Source organism: Rhipicephalus microplus, chromosome 10, assembly GCF_043290135.1.
Source record: "Rhipicephalus microplus isolate Deutch F79 chromosome 10, USDA_Rmic, whole genome shotgun sequence".
NCBI lineage: Eukaryota > Metazoa > Arthropoda > Arachnida > Ixodida > Ixodidae > Rhipicephalus > Rhipicephalus microplus.
The window spans coordinates 108,605,367-108,625,871 of NC_134709.1; the positions used below are offsets into that span (position 1 = coordinate 108,605,367).

At 44.6% G+C, this 20,505-nt stretch overlaps 1 protein-coding gene across 3 annotated transcripts in view; it reads left to right on the forward strand.

The window, feature by feature from the left end:
• The first annotated feature begins 1,666 nt into the window (after window positions 1-1,666).
• The window catches only part of LOC119181443 (peptidyl-alpha-hydroxyglycine alpha-amidating lyase 1), a 32,482-nt gene continuing 13,643 nt past the window's right edge, over window positions 1,667-20,505 (forward strand). Inside the window, exons 1-6 of one of the 3 annotated variants that reach the window (XM_037432697.2) lie at window positions 1,667-1,887; window positions 12,546-12,682; window positions 13,577-13,690; window positions 14,590-14,662; window positions 15,688-15,889; window positions 18,291-18,482. In XM_037432697.2, the coding sequence (XP_037288594.2) occupies window positions 1,807-1,887; window positions 12,546-12,682; window positions 13,577-13,690; window positions 14,590-14,662; window positions 15,688-15,889; window positions 18,291-18,482 (799 nt within the window). In that variant the 5' untranslated portion in view covers window positions 1,667-1,806. Of the gene's footprint in view, window positions 1,888-12,545; window positions 12,770-13,576; window positions 13,691-14,589; window positions 14,663-15,687; window positions 15,890-18,290; window positions 18,483-20,505 lie in introns of those variants that run through there. The other 2 variants (XM_075875976.1, XM_075875977.1) reach the window with 2 other exon arrangements.

Genomic DNA, 20,505 nt, shown 5'->3' on the forward strand with positions numbered 1-20,505 from the left:
TAAGGTACTCGGCTGCTGACTGGCAGGTCGTGGGATCAAATCCCTGCTGTGGCGGCTGCATTTCCGATGGAGGCGGAAATGTTGTAGGCCCGTGTACTCAGATTTGGGTACACGTTAAAGAACCCCAAGTGGTCGAAATTTCCGGAGCCCTCCACTGCGGCGTCTCTCATAATCATATGGTTGTTTTGAGACGTTAAAATCCCACAAATCAATCAAGCTTGACATCCTCCCGACAAGGTTTATAATTTGTACATTTCGCAGTGTAGATAACAAGACCTGCTATCCCGGCAGAATTGCGGTCATACCGTTTTCCTGTGTACGGTGTTACGACAGCACATGTACAACCTGGTGCTACAGGAGTGATTCCTCCGTCGCAAAGAACGGACGGCGCTCGCTGCACTAGAACGATGGGGTGCACCCATGCTGTCTTTTGTTGCTCCCGGTTCTCCTCTGGGGCAGGTGATTCTGCTAGGCCACATTTGACAATTATGTTTCGAGTTTCGCCTTCATGGCACGCTGCCATCCATCGTGCGCAAGAGGTGGGGGCAGCCACTTCCCTCACCCCTCAGTCATCTGAAGCTGTCTTCACACGATGGACGTGATCGGGGACGAGTAAGTCAAGGGACAAGTAACGTGATTCGGATCCTTCCACAGCCAGCACGATAGGACACAATTGCAAGCGAGGGTTTCGGCATTGATCTCTGAGCATCCCGACTGTGATTTGGGCTTGTATCATTTCTCGAACAGTTCCGCGTGGAGAGAAGCGGGGACGCGGGAACGGGTGACGTATGGCGACGTAGTACGTGATCCCCGGGGTCAATATTGTTACCCCGCCTGCATATAAAGGAAACACTATGGTTGTACTGGACAAGGATGACTACAAGAAAAAAAAATATCATTTCTGCTTCAATATATGACTACCTACACCAAGTTGAATGAGGACCCGAGTCACCCGACAAAGAATTAGGCACAGTCCGAGCTTTAAAAGATGCTTACTAAAGTTTCAAGTTTGTTCCTCCCGAAAAGATGCTATATATTTTCATCTCTGGTGCAACAAACGGCTCTCCCCAAAGGTACACAAGCCCAACACACACTTACGGCTAATTGTTGACTTACGCGATACCCGCTTCACAAGCTCTGAAACTCTCTGCATCAGGTGTAACGTTGCATACTTCCTAGAATATTCAGGAGTGCAGAACATTTTGCTGAAATTCAGCAAGAGATTTCATTGGATGATGAAGACCGGTTGGTTTCATTTGACGTGAATCAATGTGCACGTCAGTACTTGTAGACTTTGCCGTGGAATGTTACAGGCAAGTGCTCCAGAAAGATACGTCCCTTCCTTTAAGAACTCCTTTAGAAGATGAAGATCTGTCATTTTCTGCATTTATGTCTGAGTAGCACTTACTTAATCTTTAACAGGAACTATTACACATCAGATATACGACCGGAGCCCCTGCATCTCGATTTTACCCCGATTGCAGCGCCACAATCTCCAGAGTGACGGGCTGATGCACAAGGCCACCAACCATGACGCATTCACTCATGTTTGCCCACTATACCCTGAGAAGAGAGAGCGTCAGAGCACGCTAAAATGACGTCGTTGTTTAGTGGTAAGTGTTCTGTGACGTCGTCGTTTAGCGTTGTCACGTGATGCTCATCCGCAATAAACGCCATTCATCAGCAGCGGCTGTGGCTGTCAAGCATCTGTCGCGCGAGTTCGCACTCATTAAAGTGGCACGAGAATGTCTTTGACAAGCCCGTGACCGATTTCAGTGGAGGCAGTTGGCCGTCACAGCCGTCGACATGGCGTACTCGTTGACAGCCGTCGCTTGCCTGTTGATCGCTGGTGCCGCCGGCTGGCGCGTTCCCCCCTCTCACAGACAGGTGAGCTGTAGAGCGCGTAGTCAATATCGCATTCCGCGCGCCTTCTCGGTCCCAACATCCCGAAACAGTGACTCGTGTGGTCTAACGCATTCTTTACAGGGCCTTGCACCACAAAGCCAGCTGAATGGCAAGTACGGACATCAGATATATCTATCGATCCTTATTTCGGAATTCGATTGGAAACTTGAGAATTTTCATTTCGTGGATCCCCGCGATAGCGAACGCAAGACAAGCGTGTCATGTTGAGAACGTGGTTTACTCATTACAGTGACGTAGACACAGCTCAGAATCATTATTTATTTGTACTTGACTGCTTGATGTCGGCCACATTTGTGTGGTTTATCAGATCCATGGAGGCAGCTTCGCCCCATCGCGCGCGCGTGCTGCAGGTATATATTGCTTAGATGCGTCATTTAAATGCTGCCTTTAATCCGTATGTTGGAGGGCAAACAAAAGTAACATGACTTGTTTATTTCTGAGTAAACCAACTTCTACCGATTGTTTGCGCGAAGATGAAGCCTTAACATATGGATCGACCCCACTTGCGCGTGAGCCGGGTATCAGCCATGGTGATCTATAGGTACAGGGTTCATACGACAACTAAGTTAGAGCCATGTTATGGCAGCCGAGAGATGCGACCAATTGACAGCTGTTGATTTCATTTCACGGTGCTGACTGTGTTTTCCTAGGCAGGTCTCTCCAATAACAATGAAATTTGCGTTTTGCTTATACTTCACTGCAAGGCTTCTGTGTGATGTGGAATAAGCAGCCGACTATGTTACTGTTACACTTATTTACAACTGTCATGCGGCAATTGGCCCAGAAACATCAGCGCCGTAGTAGCAGCGGGCTCACTGTCATATATTTACATTGTTTGAAATAAATAGATGTCAAGGAACTGAAGGAACTTGAACTGTTTGTTTGGTGTGCTACTCCGTTACATGTAGAGTGTATACAAAATTTGCATATGTTGATATCGTTCAAGCAATATTTGTACACTAATCACCATAAAAATGAAGCTTGTTTTTTTTCTTTTTATTGCAGCTACAGGCATAGACCCTTCTTGTACAGATGAATCGTATATCCACTGAAAATATCGTTTCGCCACTCTTCTTGCATCTAAAGAGTCAGGAATAAGTGTAGTAGAGCTGTATAATAGATTGAGATATGTCAATTGTTCTGGCAGAGGGAGAGGGGAGCACAAAATTATAGGGGTATATCATCGAGACACATGTTGTGCACTTTACTACCCTGTACTTATGGAAAGGGACACACAGAAAGAAAGGGGAAACAGAGCACCCATTGCAAGTTCTCCTAAAGGTGTACATTAAGTCTGCAAACCCACAGCAGATACCTCTTGCCTTTGAGTACACTAGCAATGTACCCATTGCTTTCTGCTGTGTGGCAGTTTATGAAGAATCCCTTATAAACAAAATATGGCACATGTATAGTATATATGTATAGTACCGTAATTATAACTGGCCGGTACGTACATACTATGCAATATGTGAACCTTTTTCTTCATTACAAAGGGAAGCGCTGTTACCTTTGTTTCTACGACACTTCATGTCAATTCTTACAGGATATGATTAATCATGTACACGTTTAGCTATATCATTTTAGCATCACGACATCCATTATATATTGGCTTCTGGTTCTTTAGTTACCCGAGCTTGTGGCTCTCTCTGAAATCTTGGAAGCTTATATCATCATTTCCATCTATAGGAAACAAAAAGTCCACAAAAATTGTGCATCTTTCAATCTAGTGGAACAACTATTTGTTATAGTGATGTACACATGTTTAACGTAAAAAATTTAAAAATTGCAGACCCGCTTATGGATGAGGTTCAAAAATATTTCCCAATCATGTGCCCCATCCTATGCAACACAAGCGTCTCAAGAAAGCCGCTTACCGAAAAGTTCGAATAAGACCATTAAGTCACTCTTCTGAATAATATTGATAAGGTGTTTTCTCCTGCTTAGTTATTTATTAATTCATATCTATGTTACCGTCTGCCAGCTTTCTAATTGCCTTCATCAGTATGTGTTCTTTTTTTGTTATCATCATGTAGTCCTCAGCACTCAAATCCTCTTGCACATTTGTAAACATATGTTGTGCCTCATGTGATACCATGCAGCTCCGCCACTTATGAAGTTTTGTTTTATTCTTGTTGAGATTGGGCTGCATTGCACCGACAATGATATATACAGATGAGAAAGATGTACAAGTGATCGCAACATATTGTTTGCAGCGTGTAAAAATTAATGATTCGTTATCTTCTCTACAGGCTATCATCACAGGGGTTCTGCAAGGTAGCGTTTTGGGGCCGCTGCTTTTAACATTTACGTTAATGACATTGTGAAAATCAGTGATAAACCTCAATACATAATGTATGTGGATGACACAAGCCTTTTTTTCACAGGTAATGATATGAACGGGATGACGTCACTTATAAATTATACATTAGAAAGCTTACGCATGGAGTGAGCAAAATTCACTACTTATGAGCGGAACAATTCTTTGGACAACAGACTACAAATAGGTGCAACGGCTATTGAAGCTGTGGAGACCATTACAACTTTAGAAGTATTTTTCAATTGCACAATGTCATGGGATCCTCATATTAACAATCTGATTGCTAATCTGTCCAAAAGTGTCGGTACACTTGCCAGAATGCGTAATTTTTTTCCCGGTTTCGGTGGAGTTAGCACTTTATAACAGCCTGTTTTTGTTGCATGTAAATTATTCTCTTTTGGTATGGGCTAGTTCAACAGCAACAAACATAAATAAAATATACAAGCTACAAAAGAAAGCTATTATATAGCATACGTCGACTACTATGCACACACTGATGCGTTTTTCAAGCACTTAATTATTGTCCCAATTCACACACGTTATGACTGTTCGCTAGCAAACATATACAAGCAATCTGTTTTTCAAAACAATCGTGCCTTCTTAAGCATCTTTGTACTGGAAACATACACTACTCCTTACCCTACTCGTCATCTACAACACTGTAACATTTCGTTGTGTTGAACAAGTTTTGGGCGACGGATGCTGTGCTTCAATGTTCCCCAGTTACCTAATAAACTACTTCAAAAAATAATCATTGAAAAATGCAGTGTACATGTCACAATAGAAAAAATTTTATTGTGACAGTCAAGAGAATGAGGTTTGTTCAAATTTATACTGTTTTTTATATGTGCAGAAAATTGTTCTTTGTGTATATAAAATACTTGTGTTATGTTATATTTTGCATAGTTTTATGAAATATACATAGCTAGAAACTGCTCATGTATATTTGTCATTTGTGTGTAGTATGTGTACATACATATCTCCGCTTGTACCGTGCTCTTTTTTTTTTTCATGCTCTTTGTTTCTTTACCCATAATCTATGTCTTGATTGCTTGCCATGTATTAGGGAGATTCAGGTCCTCCTCAAGTGGCAAATGCCACTTTTCTCCCGAACCTGCCCTCATCCCTGAGGTGAAATAAGGTTGAATTGAATTATTATTTGTAAACTAATTAGGAGTAATTCATTTGTTGTACTCGCCATATATTCTATTCTTCTTTGTCCTGTAATTGTCATTACTCATCATATCAGCCGTTTCGGTAATAATGTAGTATCCAGAACACCTCATCTTTGTACAATTAACTTTCTCCTGCCCTAGTCATATTTTGGTTTGAATTTGTAATCATTAAGACCCTTTTTTCTGTTTTTTTTATTCCTTGCAGGCACAACTTAAGAAGAACTGTAAAAAACTCAAGTTTTTGGAACATTATTGCAAAGTAATTGATTGTCTGTTTCAATAAAAATGATATCACAATAGGTTTATTCATTCATGTTGTTTATAGTAGTTTTATGAAATTACACTAAACCTATTTATCCTGAAATAATTCATGTCCTGCTCATGCATCAATAGAATCACATCTCAGTCTCCAAATACGATAACATTTTATTTTCAGTTGTATTCATTTCGAGCAAAGAAAAATTATGCTTTTGAAGTGGGCTCGCTAAAGAGGCCTGTCGTACAAATCGTTGTACATGGTAGTGCCTGCAACAAAGTGATCATTTCCAACAGTACACTAAAAAATCAGGTTTAATGAAGAGACATTATTAAGCAGGAGGTTTAATTCTTCCAACGCTTACCGCATCTTCCTCATTCAGATGTCCACGAAGTGCCTCAAAGAGTTGTGTACTTCTGCATGCTATTCGATAGGTCCATCCTAGGCTTGTGCGAACATTCGAATGTTTCAAATATTACTGTATTCCAATTCGCTTCGATTGAAAATTTCGAATAAATAGGTGCATGCATTATGTTGCAGGTGTAATTGGTAGTCATGTAACCCACCGTAAAGGTGTTTTTACTGCAGTAAACAAATGCAAAGCTACAAAAGCACCTATCTAAATAACTTTTCATAAAGGCGGTTTTGCTGCAGTGAAGATGTGCTAAGCCATGAAAACACTTAATTTGGGGAAACCTGCACTGTCACTAAGCCCCACTTTAATGTCAAACGAATATATTACCCCCACATTGATTCATCGTATTGACGCGCGTATGTGCCAGTGGTGAGGACAATGAAGGAGCGCGAGTGTCTTTGGCCGAGGGCAGAAGACGAAGAAGTCGTTGCAGTCTGTTTCCTGCGATCGATAAATCGTACTTGTTTGAGGCGCTTTGTGTGCTCGTCAATCTCGCGTCGTCACACTGGTGGAAGTGCTGGGTACGTCTTCATGCTTGGCACCCCTTCGCGGACCCGACATTCAAGCCCGGAATCACTACCACCCGTCGATACACCAGTCCACCGTTCCAGCCGCCGTCTGCGAGGCCTAGCTCCCGAGCTCAATCCCTTTCCAGGAACTGCCAGCAATCGCTTGCCTCCTTCAACCACCATGGCCACTGCAGCTACATCGCACATGACACTTCAGAATCCCATGATTCCTGACTGCTTTCATGGTGAGACCTATGAAGATGCACAAGACCGGCTGGACCAGTTCGAACGCTGCGCGAAGTACAACCAGTGGGCCACCCCAGAAGACAAGCTCGCAAATGTGTACTTCTACCTGAAAGACAACGCCCAGACGTGGTACATCAACAGGGAAAGAAGCATGGCTACGTGGGACGACTTCCGCAACCAGCTGATTGACACCTTTAGTAGTCTCGACAGAAAGGAGAATGCGCAACGTCTCTTGGAAGCTCGAATTCAAAAACCAAACGAGAGCGTCGCTATGTTCGCCGAGGACATGACCCGTCTTTTCGGCAGGGCGGATCCTGAGATGCCGGAAGACAGGAAGCTGCAGTATCTAATTCGAGGCGTGAAGGAGCAACTGTTTGCTGGGCTTGTGAGAAATCCGCCAACAACAGTAGCTGAGTTCACGAAAGAAGCCACAGCTATTGAACGGGCCCTACAGCAACGGTACCGCCAGCAGAACCCGGTCAACGTTCGAGCGAGTAGCCCTGTCACGACTGCGGCGAGCCTCTGCGACAACGACAGGCCTCTGTGGGAAGTCATCCGGGAGATTTTGAGGGAGGAGCTTCGGCAGCTTGGTTTAATTCCAGCAACTGAACCGACGCCGGCATTGTCTTTTGTCGCTGATGTTGTCCGGGATGAGGTCCGCCATGCTCTCTCTTCATCCGGTTATAATGGTGTGCGACGACATTTTACTTATGCTGATGCAGTCCGACGCCCCGTCGTCGCTCCTTCAGCACAGCAGACCCCAATGACTGGACCACCACCAACCCTGCAAACACAGCCACTGTCAGCACCGACCACTTTCGCAACCTCACCGATTCTTCCAACAAGACGAATGCCGTATAACCAACATGCCCCACAACGTAGCCCCACAACGTGGCCCAATAGTGAGTCTCCACTTACCTACCAGCGTCGGAAAACCAATTTGTGGCGTACCGCTGACCGTCGACCGGTATGCTTTCATTGTGGCGAAGCTGGGCACGTCTACAGAGTTTGCCGTTATCGCGACGCTCAGTACTCGAGATTTCCTCGCTACCCTGATTACATTGCGTACGACAATCAACGCATGTACAACTACGCCCATGTGAACACACCGCCGCAGAATCCAGTAATGCCCAGATCACGTTCTCCATCTCTTGCGCGGCCCAGTTCACCTAATCGTCGCAGTTTTGCCGACGTCACCAGGGGCAGGTTTCCTAGCCCGCGACGGGGAAACTAGACGCAGTGGCCTCGGGGGGTGGGGTTGCCAATATTCGAAATTCCGAACAGCCCCCATTGCAGACAAGTGACAGCTCGAAGCCATCGATACCGAAGAAGACGACAGCAACGACTAATTTGACGAATGAGACAACTGCCGACGTAACCGACGTTATCAGCGCTGACCTCGTCGTTCACATTGACGGCCACCAAGTGACGGCACTAGTGGACACTGGCTCCCACTTTTCTATAATAAGCCTACAGCTAGCCGAAAGACTAAGGAAGGTGAAAATGCCATGGCAGGGACCCAATATAAGAACTGCAGGAGGTCAGTTGATGACACTGGTTGGAAAGTGCACGGCCCGACTCTTCATTGCTGGTTCCACCTTTGTCGCCACCCTCGTCGTTCTCCACGAGTGCTGTAAACAGCTCATATTGGGAATGGATTTCTTGCGCGAATACGGGGCTGTGATTGACATCCGTGACAGAAGCGTAACGTTCACTGTAAGCTCGGAGACTGCTACAGATGAGGAACACCAGCCATCTCGCTTCCGTATTGCCGATGACGACGTCATACTGCCGCCACGAAGTTGTTCTCTGGTATCCGTGCACTGTGACAAATTACAAAATGGTACTGGCATCGCTGAACACATCAAGGAGCTCGCATTCACTAGCGGCATTTCTGTTGCCAGGGCTGTCATCACTGTTATTGACGGATACGCTGAACTGCTATTGACAAATTTCAGCAGAGAACGCCGACACATAGTTAAAGGCATGGCTATTGCCTATTTTGACGAACTCTTGCAAACAGAAGATTGTCATTTAGTGGAGGAAGCAGCAGCGCCTACTATCACTACACCGACACCTGTAGACGTTGGTCCAATGTTGTCTCCCATTGAGCGAGACCGCCTTCTCACGCTGATCAACAAGTTCCACGGCTGCTTCTCATCCACATCAAGAGTTGGTCAAACGGCACTGACGAAACACCGCATCATCACGTATTCCAATGCCAGACCCATCCGGCAAAATCCTTATCGAGTCGCCCCAAAGGAGCGTAAGGTAATTCAAAAACAGGTGAAAACGATGCTAGAAGATGGTGTTATTCGGCCGTCTAACAGTCCTTGGGCATCACCTGTAGTACTCGTCAAAAAGAAGGACGGTAGCTTGCGTTTCTGCGTCGATTACCGTAAGCTTAATCAGATCACAAAGAAGGACGTCTACCCTCTGCCGCGTATTGATGATTCATTGGATAGACTACGAAACGCACGCTACTTTTCGTCTATGGACTTAAAAAGCGGCTACTGGCAAATTGAAGTGGATGAGAGAGATCGTGAGAAGACCACCTTTGTTACGCCCGACAGACTTTATGAATTTCAGGTTCTTCCTTTCGGTTTATGTTCGGCACCAGCAACATTCCAGCGTCTCATGGACACGGTTCTGTCGGGACTTAAGTGGCAAACCTGCTTGGTGTACCTCGATGACGTGATCGTCTTTTCGGCGACTTTTGAGGAACACTTACGAAGGCTCGAAGCAGTTTTTGAAGCAATACGCTTGGCTGGTCTTACTCTAAAACCAGAAAAGTGCCACTTCGGCTTCCACGAACTTCGATTCCTCGGTCACGTCGTGAGCAGCCAAAGGATCCGACCCGACCCGGATAAAATTGCCGCCGTGGCAAACTTCCCGACGCCATCTGACAAAAAATCAGTGCGACGTTTTTTAGGACTCTGTGCCTATTACCGGCGGTTTATTGCTAATTTTTCGCGCATCGCGTGGCCCTTGACACAGCTTACTCGGGAAGATACCCCCTTCAGATGGGGCAAAGACCAACAGCAGGCATTTCACGAGCTTCGTCAGCGAATGCAAACACCCCCCGTGCTGGCCCACTTCGATGAAGACGCGCCGACAATACTTCATACAGACGCTAGTAATGTGGGTCTTGGAGCAGTGCTCGTACAGTCGAAGGACAACAATGAAAACGTGATCGTCTATGCCAGCAGGACGCTGTCCCGAGCTGAAGCTAATTACACTACGACGGAAAAAGAATGTCTTGCAATGGTATGGGCAGTCCTGAAGTTTCGTCCTTATTTGTACGGCCGCCCATTCACCGTTATCAGCGATCACCACTCTCTCTGTTGGTTAGTCAACTTGAAAGATCCGTCTGGCCGCCTTGCACGATGGAGTCTTCGGCTCCAAGAATTTGACTTCACTGTTACCTACAAGTCGGGAAAACGACACACCGATGCCGACTGTCTTTCTCGGTCTCCTGTTGGGATGGCATCCCCGGACAACGACGATGACGACGCGGCCTTTCTTGGAATTGTGGACACTGCCACCTTTTCTCAACAGCAGCGTGGCGATGCTGAGCTGCTACCACTTATAGATTACCTACAGGGGCGAGCGAATAGCGTTCCGAAGTTATTTGCGAGAGGGCTGCCGTCGTACTGCTTGCGAAATGACGTTCTTTATAAGAGGAACTTTTCACCCACCGGCAGCAGCTACTTGCTCGTCGTTCCTTCTTCGCTTCGCCGTGAGGTACTGCAAGCCTGTCACGACAAACCTACCGCTGGTCACATGGGTTACGCAAGAACATTGGCGAGGATAAGGCAGAACTATTACTGGCCAAGACTTGCCGAAGTTGTCAAATCTTACGTGCAGGCATGTCTAGATTGCCAGCGCCGCAAGCCACCATCCATCAAACCAGCTGGCCTGCTGCAGCCTGTTCGAGTGCCGGCGACACCGTTTGCACAAATTGGCATGGATTTTCTGGGCCCCTTCTCAAAGTCTGCCACTGGAAACAGGTGGATAATCGTCGCCACGGATTACCTGACCCGATACGCGGAGACAGGCGCTCTGCCACGGGCAACGGCAGCTGAAGCGGCGCAATTTTTCATCGAAGCCATCGTCTTAAGACACGATGCCCCCGAAATAGTCATCACCGACAGAGGTACTGCGTTCATGGCCGAGCTTTTGGACACCATTTTCCGACTAAGTGGTACAGCTCACAGGAAGACAACGGCGTATCATCCCCAGACCAACGGGCTCACCGAACGCCTCAACAAGACCCTGGCTGACATGATAAGCATGTACGTAGATGTAGAGCACAAGAACTGGGACATCATTTTACCCTACGTCACGTTCGCGTACAACACAGCTCGTCAAGAGACCACTCGGAAGACACTCTTTAGTCTCCTTTACGGACGCGAGGTTACAACAACGTTAGACGCAATGCTCCCTCATGAAAACGATTGCAATGAGACAGACGCCGAAGAGTTTACCCAGCTAGTAGAAGAAGCCAGACAACTTGCCAGGTTGCGAATCACCAAACAGCAAGACGACGATGCCAAGTATTACAACCTCCGGCACAGACCCGTCATATACAACGTGGATGACAAAGTATGGGTCTGGACACCTGTTCGTCAGCGTGGGCTTTCCGAAAAGCTGTTGCGAAGATACTTCGGACCCTACAAGGTTCTGCGACGCATTAGTGACGTCAACTACGAGGTTGTTCTGGACGGCGTGCACTGTTCAAAGCACCGCAGACACTCACCAGAGATTGCCCACGTGCTTCGAATAAAGCCTTACTTTCACTGACTAACTGTGCAGTTTTGGTTTCACCTTGCTTCTTGAAAGTTTAACATCGGGGCGACGTTTTTTTTAAAAGGGGGAATAATGACGCGCGTATGTGCCAATGGCGGCGACAACGAAGCAGCGCAAGTGTCCTTGGCCGAGGGCAGAGACGAAGAAGACGTTGCAGTCTTTTTCCTGTGATCCTTAATGCGTATTTGTTCGAAGTGCTTTGTGTGTTCATCGATCCCGCGTCGTCATAGTATGTTAAGTTTTAAAGCTTGTTTTATGGGCTTATATGCTTTAGGTGTAGTAAATATTAAAAAGTATTATTTTTTCAAGTTATCACTTGCTTCTATCGGAATTAAAATCTTGCTACTATTCAAAGTTGTTTTTACTTCCTTTGAACCAAAAAAAGTAGCATTTGCACAAGCCTTGTTTTCATTCTTTTGAAAATACTGTGCAGATTAGTTGGGTCATGACAAATATGCCAATTTTTCTTCATGATATGTAATGTATAATACTCGAATACGATTCAAAATTATTCGACCAAAGTCACTATTCGCTTAGAACTCGCTTTTTATGAGCCTAGTTTAACCATTATCGCAGTGTTTACTGCAGAAACATGTTACGAGTGGTGCCTTTTTCATTGTTGAAAACTGTTGCACCACAACCTGCCTGTTGCAGTCATCTAGTGGCTAAGGTACTCGGATGCTGACTCGCAAGTCGTGGGATCAAATCTCGGCCGTGGCAGCCACATTTTCGATGGAGGTGAAAATACTGTAGGCCTGTGTGCTTAGGTTTGGGTGCACGTTAAAGAACCCTAGATGGTCAAAATTTCCAAAGCCCTTTACAACAGCACCTCTCATAATGATATGATGGTTTCGGGACGTTAAACCCTCAATAATTATTATTGTTATTGCAGCAAAACTTGTTGCCATGGGAGGATACGAGATGGGAGATTGCCAACAAGAGCATGCTGGGCCAAGTGGCCGGTGTTGCTGTCAACAGCCGGGGCCAGCTGTACGTCTTTCACCGGGGCCCAGTCGTCTGGGACGAAACGTGAGCTCGGCCACTAAGACCATGACTTGTTTTCAATGCAGTAGCGTTGACAGTCATTGGAAAACCAGGAGTTGGCAGTATGGTCAAGTAAATAAATAAATAAAACTTAGGTGCTCTTGTGGTGTGTTTGTTTATTTTAAAATGCTATCAATTTTCTCATAGTGATATACATGGGTAGGAGTGATGCACACCACATATACGCAAGCAAAAGTTATACTTTGTAACTGCAAAACATTGTGTTTACTTGCTCTATTTGGCGTTAAGCTTAGTCCCATACCCTTTGGAAGTGATGCCAACCAGAGAGTAATTGCACAATGAAGAATGGATACAGAAAAGTAAGAGCAATTTTTATGCAACTAATATAATAATTTAGCCACTAATAATACAGTAACAACATGTCTTTTCCCACAGGTCAGCTCTACTTTTTGTTTTGTCTTAGCTCTGTTTTGTGTTTTTCACATTCCATTGAGCATAATTGAGCCTGCCTTATTGCACTTTATCAGTAATATATATATATATATATATATATATATAACCTGAATGTTCTCTCAAACCAAGAATTGTGGAAATGGAACTTTTCTATTTCGGTTATTTCTTGTGCAGTTGTTGGAGCGTTAATAACTTAAGACTGTCCCAGCTGGAAGTTAACCGAAAACTAGGTCACTGTTGCACAACAGATGGGGAAATGGTACTTAGTATGGTATACTCCAGGCCAGGGAACACTCAAGCGAGGAAGTAATATGTGTTACACTGATCTCATTGGCATTGATGTAATCATCATTATGTGAGCTCTTGGCACGGCACTATTTAACAACATTAGAATCACGTGGAGTTTTGCTACAATCATCTACAAAAGCTGTTTGTTCTTTATCTACCTGTCATGCACGCACCCAGGTCATTCACGGCTGGCCATGTGTATCGACACCAGAACGCAGTCATCAAGGAACCAACCATTTGTGTGGTGGACTCACAGTCCGGTGCCCTAATTCATCACTGGGGCCAGAACATGTGAGCACGTCACTCTGCCACTATTTTTGTTCCCTTTGGGCACTGCGGGCTCAAAGTTGGAGCTAGCATGAATGGTTAATTCATTTTGAGAAGGCTATATCTTTTAAAGCATTACACATGCACACTTGGAAGATGAATGAAAGGAATCCTGAACTCGCCAAGTTTATCGCTGTCATCATCAGCCTGACTAGGCCCACTGCAGGGCAAAGGCCTCTCTCGTGACCCGCGAAGTTTTCACACCCTCTACAAATGTTCAATATATAGGTATGCCCTTTTCATGAAGCAACACACGTCCATACTATAATCGAGCTTGTTCTATACACAATGTCACGTAGTCCTGTGAATTGTCTGTATTGCACCACTGATGCATTCTTTATGTGCTGCTAAGGATTGCGGTAGAGATGCTCCCGCCTGGAATTGGCTATATAAATTTGGTAGTTAGTGATTATTTCTTTATATCTTTCGTTTTTTGTATGTTTAATACTCTTGAATGCTATATAGCCGCTTCTGAATAGATTAATTAATCATTCATGCTAGTCAAGTATAGTGTGAAAAGTTCTGAAACAACGCTATAGTAAGTTGTCTCGCATCTAGATTCATCTGAATTTGTAATGGTGTGCTTTAGCACACTGTTGCAAGTGTAGTTGCTAAAGCATTTACTAATTATTATTTTGTGCATAGAAGCCAAACCAATTGCATGTTGTATTTCACTTTTATTATGCACAACGGGCCATGGGATCGGTTATTTCTTTTTCTATTTTATTGTAAGCCGACTGCACTTGAGTGCAACCTGTGATCGTCCATGTCACTTAACTAGTACTGCACTGCTGGTACTCAATACCGTAGGTTCCGTTTACACACCACTTTCGAAAATGCCATTTGTTTGATGATGCACGCAGGTTCTACATGCCGCACAGCATTCATGTTGATGCCGATGACCACGTGTGGACGACGGATGTGGCATTACATCAGGTGAGCGTAACCATTTGAGCACCCCTAGTCCGGTTCCGCAGAAACCTGGAAAGCTGTCGAATACTTGTGCAAACTGAAAAGTTGGCGTGAACCAGCCTGCACACAACAACACCAAAAAAAAAAAAATCCGCGCATTTTTTTTTTTTTTTGGAAGGGAAGGTTTCACAAGCGATGCTAAATTCGTTTCAATCCCCAAATAGACTGCCACACCACTGCCTTTAGGGGGCGGTTACTCTGCCAGGAGGCAGGTTGTGTACATCATCTCTGAAAGGTCAAATTATGCAAAATGGTAACAATGAAATGCAGGGTGAAAGGAACGAAAGACAGGAATGGGCATCACTGTTTTGCAGAATATGAACAAAGCAGCTCGACAAGTTTTGAAGTCAAACTAGTGAAGGAATCGATGCGCAAAACTATTACTGACGAAACAAATCGTGTCCTAAATTGAAAAGGATGAAAGCTCTTGTAATTGCAAGTACACGGTGCATTTGACTGCCAGTGGCGAGCGGTGCTCAGTGACACTGCCTGGCCTAGGTTTTTCACTTCGACTTGGTCAATGACAGCATCACCAATCCTTTTTTAAGCCATGAACACACAGTTCACAAGTACAAGCTAGTATGGAAATTTTGCATTAAGTTAGTGCTGGTAATAGACCATTTCCATAATCCAGAAGTGCACTTTCCTGCACTGCCCATCTGTTGGTGGTGCCTGTTGTGCTTCAAGTTGAGGCAGGATCCTAGCTACATGCTGGGGCTTGTCTACTGTGGGTGTTTATATTAAGAGTATACATTTTGCGCTTCATGGTGCTGGAAAAGTGCACTTGAAGATGCTTTTTGAGGAAGTGACTAGCTGCCATTAGATGAGCTAACTGCATCGCAGAAAAGCTAGCTTTACAATTATGACAAGCTTCTAGTAATATACATTTAGTCGTGTTCTGGTATGCACAACGACTGTCTTGAAACATTATCTTCAGGTAAGACAAGGAGCCCTGCCTTGAATGAAACGCTTTCATTTTGAATGCACAGGTTTTCAGGTTCGGTTCTTCAGGACCTCCACTGGCATTGGGTCATGCTTTTGAGCCGGGCAGCGGTCGAAACCACTTCTGCAAGCCGACAGGCGTTGCGTTGGGCCCATCTGGACGTATCTTTGTCAGCGACGGCTACTGCAACCACCGCATTGCCGTATTCAACCGAGATGGAAACCACCTGGCTGACATAGGGCTCCAAGGTAGCCTCACACTCTTGTACTTGAACTTGACTCCCTATCTTTATAAGACATAAGTATTGTAAAAACTGGATCTTTCGGAACATAACTGAACGTTTGAGCATTTGAGGCAATGCTGTTTTAACAGCAAAGCTGTTTTACACGGTAGTTTGTGCGATCTCACCATAAAAACATGACAAAGGATCGGCACATGCTCTCTACTTCCTCTTTTTCAACTTAGTAATTATCTTCATTTTCACCTTCTGCTTCGCTCCCAAAGAACAAGCACCGATTTCTCTGGCACGGGATGCATTAACTCTAGAAGTGAGACAACAAGTACGGGGAGGGAGAGAACCAAAGATAGAGAAAGAGAGAGCTTCTAGGGGAAAATTTCGTTCGCAGGTTGAGATTCGAACCCATATAGGTACACACCTTGTGAACACAAGCAGCTACCAGAGCACAGTATAGCCTTGCATAGTATAGAATAGCATAGGGGGTGGAAAAGGAGAGTGAGGTTGAAGAAGGCTGATTTGAGGGTGAGGAGAAGAGAATAGGGGACACCATGTAAAGTACCAAATGAACAGAGAAAATGAAAGGCAGAAAGAAAAAGAGAATCAAAGACAGAAAATTGATAAAAAGAACAAATGAGAAATGTAAAGGTAGAGAGAAGAAAATGGAAGATTACCCTAAGAAGGAAGGATAGAAATAAATAAAGAAAGCGATATAAAGGAATATGGACATGAGGCTGAAAAGGATAGGGACACCACCAGCTCGGCTGGTACCTCAGTTTTCGCACCACTAGAGTGAAGCAACCCGGCTTCTTCTAATACCATCACTGCAGCTGCGAATCGCAGAAAAGGGTAGACATTGCAGGGTATTTCAGCAACCTGTGCAGCTCGCTCTCTACTATTTTCAAATCAACAGGCAGCACAAGATCAGTGACTTCTTAAAATAAATTTTTGTTGGGTGAAGTAATTAGTGTGCTTATGTTTCTACTTTTGCGATGAAATTCTCACAATAACAAGCAAAGATCTCTTCCCCAGGGATTTCGTTATTGATGGGTTCAACTGCATTGTACAGTGTTCTTTTGAAGCAAAAGCCTTAGTTCCTTCATCAAAAATTAAACTGACTATCAACATCCCGTGTCGACACTATCGAAAGAAGTGATGCAAAAAGACATCATGATCACGTCACGATGAACACGCACAAAAATAGTGATGTCATGATGACATCATAGATTGTGATGTCACATGATGGAACTGCATTGTAACACTGTCTCTTTGCATTGCCTCCATGATTCGTCCACTTATCATGGGGTGGGGTAGGTTTGGTACTTCGACTTGAAAAATAAAAAGATGGGGGCTTTAGCCTTCGTGTTGTTTTGGACAAATGTGTACCCTGTGACCCTGCGAGTTGTAAATGCGAAGCATTTCTCTGTGTACTGCGAGCCCTTTGAGTGCCTATCCATCTGTCTAGCTGCCTATGTCTGGGTGCTCTCATGATTATCCCCTTAACTTGGGCTAAACCAAAATTAGTATGGAGAAGGGGGGTAACATGGTTTGACAAATATGATTCTGTGGTCATCATATAAATAATGTCTTAATCCTGTAGCTTATGTCATCACAACCTTTCCGCCAGACGTGTGGAACATACCCACGGGCAGGTATGTGCCACAGGTGGTGGACAGTTAGTATCTACCCAGGAACGGCGAGAACACACATGGGCAATTTATCGCGTAAATGTTAAGAAAAATTTGACATTGGCAGCATTGACCCAACGAATGCAAAGAGAAAATGTCTGGGTGTAGGAAGGAATCGAACCCAAGACTTTTGCTAAACAATCAAGCATTCTACCACAGAGCCATGCCAGTTCTCGGACATACTTTGCTAAGAGACCCTAATGTTCGTGAAACGTGAATTGTGGTTGCAGTACTGGCTATCCAATTTTACAAACATTACCTATGTACTCCTTTGATGCAGCCATCACGTCGGGTTAACATCAATTGTAGTTAGGCACCATCCCCTGAAGTTGATTTATGTAGCTGTGTCCAGAGCTACCATTCTCACGAACACCAGTGCTTCCTATCAGCTTACTTGTTCTCGGGCTAATATTGATGTTGCTGTTAGCATCGTTATGCAACTGTAAATAACTGGTTATATAAAACATTTTCAGCTGTTTAATGTATATCTGTGTGCACAATTTTACATGTCTTTGGCCCCACTTCGCAACGTTTCGCTCAATAAAAACACTACAATACAGTCAGCTTGCATGCCCATGTTTTGCATAACATTGATTCCCTAGGTATGCTAGATCTGCCAATTTTTTTCCTTTAGTATGCGTGTCTCAATATATCCTTTTCATACGTGCTGCTAGTGTGTGTTTCACGTCAGTGCATTGGGGTCTTCTTTGCCCCTGATGTCGCCAGAACGCATGCTGGTGCCACATGGCCTAGCCTACGTGCCCACCATGAACGTGGTGTGCGTGGCGGACCGTGAGCGGCGCCGGGTGCTCTGCTACTGGGCGGGTGCACGAGGCCCTCGAGCGGGCCGTGACCTGGGCGACCTTGTGCTGGCCTTTGGGGAACACCTGCAGCGTGTGTATGGCGTCGCTGCTAGAGGTATGTCCTCAGAAGTGTCTCTCACTTTAAGCAAAGCTTTCATGACCTACAGATTTCTACTAATTATTTTACTAATTATTTTGCATAGCAAAAATATGTGCAGCTGCCAAATAAAGCACTCATTCATCGTCTCCTAGGTAATCTCCTTTGGAATAAATGCACATTTGCCTGTGTGTGATTCATGTCACTTGTTCATTCTACCATGGTCCTTCAATACTTTTTTCTGGTCATGAAACTCCCGCGAAAGTTTCATATAGGGACACAAGTGGCCACCAGAGGCGCCACCGTAAACAGGAGGGCATCGATCGGCCGCGCTTGGCAGGGCTGTAGCGCGTTCGCGGAAGCGTTTCCCATCAAATACACTTCTTCAGATATTTTCCTTCTCCGTGTTATCGCTAACAAATCATAGCAGCTATTAGTATTGTCAAAGTGGTCCATGATGCGCGTTGTCAAATTGCCTAAGTCTTTGACTGCTGGCAATGTTTTAACTGAGTTCGTCTGTCAAGTGACGCGCATTCGTAGCGTTCCTAAATTTCTCGATTCCTGCATAGCCGCTTTTGGGGCTTAAACCGAACACTGTGACTGGTTCTAGATGACTGAAAGGTTAACATATTTTGCGCTAGAGATTGCGGAGCAGCCGTGCTCTGGCTGCACGTAACGTTCATTTTCGGAATAACTATCACTTTATTCCATATGGCATCACGAAGCAGCCAATAGAAGTTCGCGTGCCAATAAACAAATCTGTGTATCAGGGTGACTTGACATTAATAGCCTTGAAGTACCTCTTGAGGGATATCGTTAGTGAAACATAGCTGAAAAATTAAAAGCTCAGAATGAGACACCACAAGACAGAGAGGGATGCTCAAGTTGTGCTCTTTTCTTTTTTTTCTTTGATGTCATAATTAGCGCCCCTGATTTTAAAGATTAAAAAATGAGATGAAACTGTTGTGAGCTGCTAGATATAGGCACTACGTGCTATTTCGAAGCGAGAGCTTTTGTTTTTACGCATGCAGATTTGATAACGCAGCCGAGTTTTGATATACGCGGCTTTTTTTTTATCCATTCCCATGTACTCTCCCAATGACCACGACTTCTAAGTCCGCGTTCTAATTAGCCACCCTGTTCCTTCTACGCGCACATAGAAATCAACCAGGATCTTCCTTCAACCCAGTTATTCAGTTTAAACGAATCAGTTGTACATGAAACTGCATTGCTCTTTTTGAATATTTCTAGAGATTTTCTTTATGCACTTAGATATCTCTTTCAATCCAACTTGAGCTTTTTATGTGCGAGATATTTCTGCCTAACGAAAGCAAATCTGTGTGCCACTTACCTAGCAGGGGGTAACATTTTGAATTTGGCAACTACGCTACGCGGCAATCGTCGAGAATTCGAAACTGCCATGAGCACAGGCACATAGTTTATTCAAATCTGCGTTTCAAAACTGTGGATGAAAGTTGGGAGACGGAGTGGATGACACAACAAAAATCATTGAAAAAATTTATGTCCCTGGTTTCCTCCCTCCTTTGGCCGGGCAGGATAAACGACGTCCGCCAGCACGAAACAGTTTGTTCTGCTCACGCGTAAAAAAATGCAGACGGCACTTAATAAAAAAGTGCACAACTTCTGCCGTAGTGCTCACGAAATGTGAGCCACAGCCAACACTGGCCGAAGAAGTGCGGTCGTCCAGCAGGATGTTCTCAACAATGTTCATGTAAACACTGGCACAGGCTATTTTGTCCACCGTGCACATTTCCACATGTTCTTCCACAATTTGCAAGAGCCGCAGTAATTTCTCCGATGGCACTTGCAAAAATCCTCTTGTCTTGATTTGAGTCAATGCAGTTGGCTCTCGGGAGTTGCTTCTGAGTGTTTGGAGGCAGTCCTTGCAGCTTATTTTAGCAAACTTTTTTGCTACATACCCACCAAGGTAATCCAAAATACAGTCCCTCGTTGACTCGGGATGAATCATGTCTTGCATGCATTCAGCAGGCTCCAGCAGTATATCGTCAAAAAGAACTGC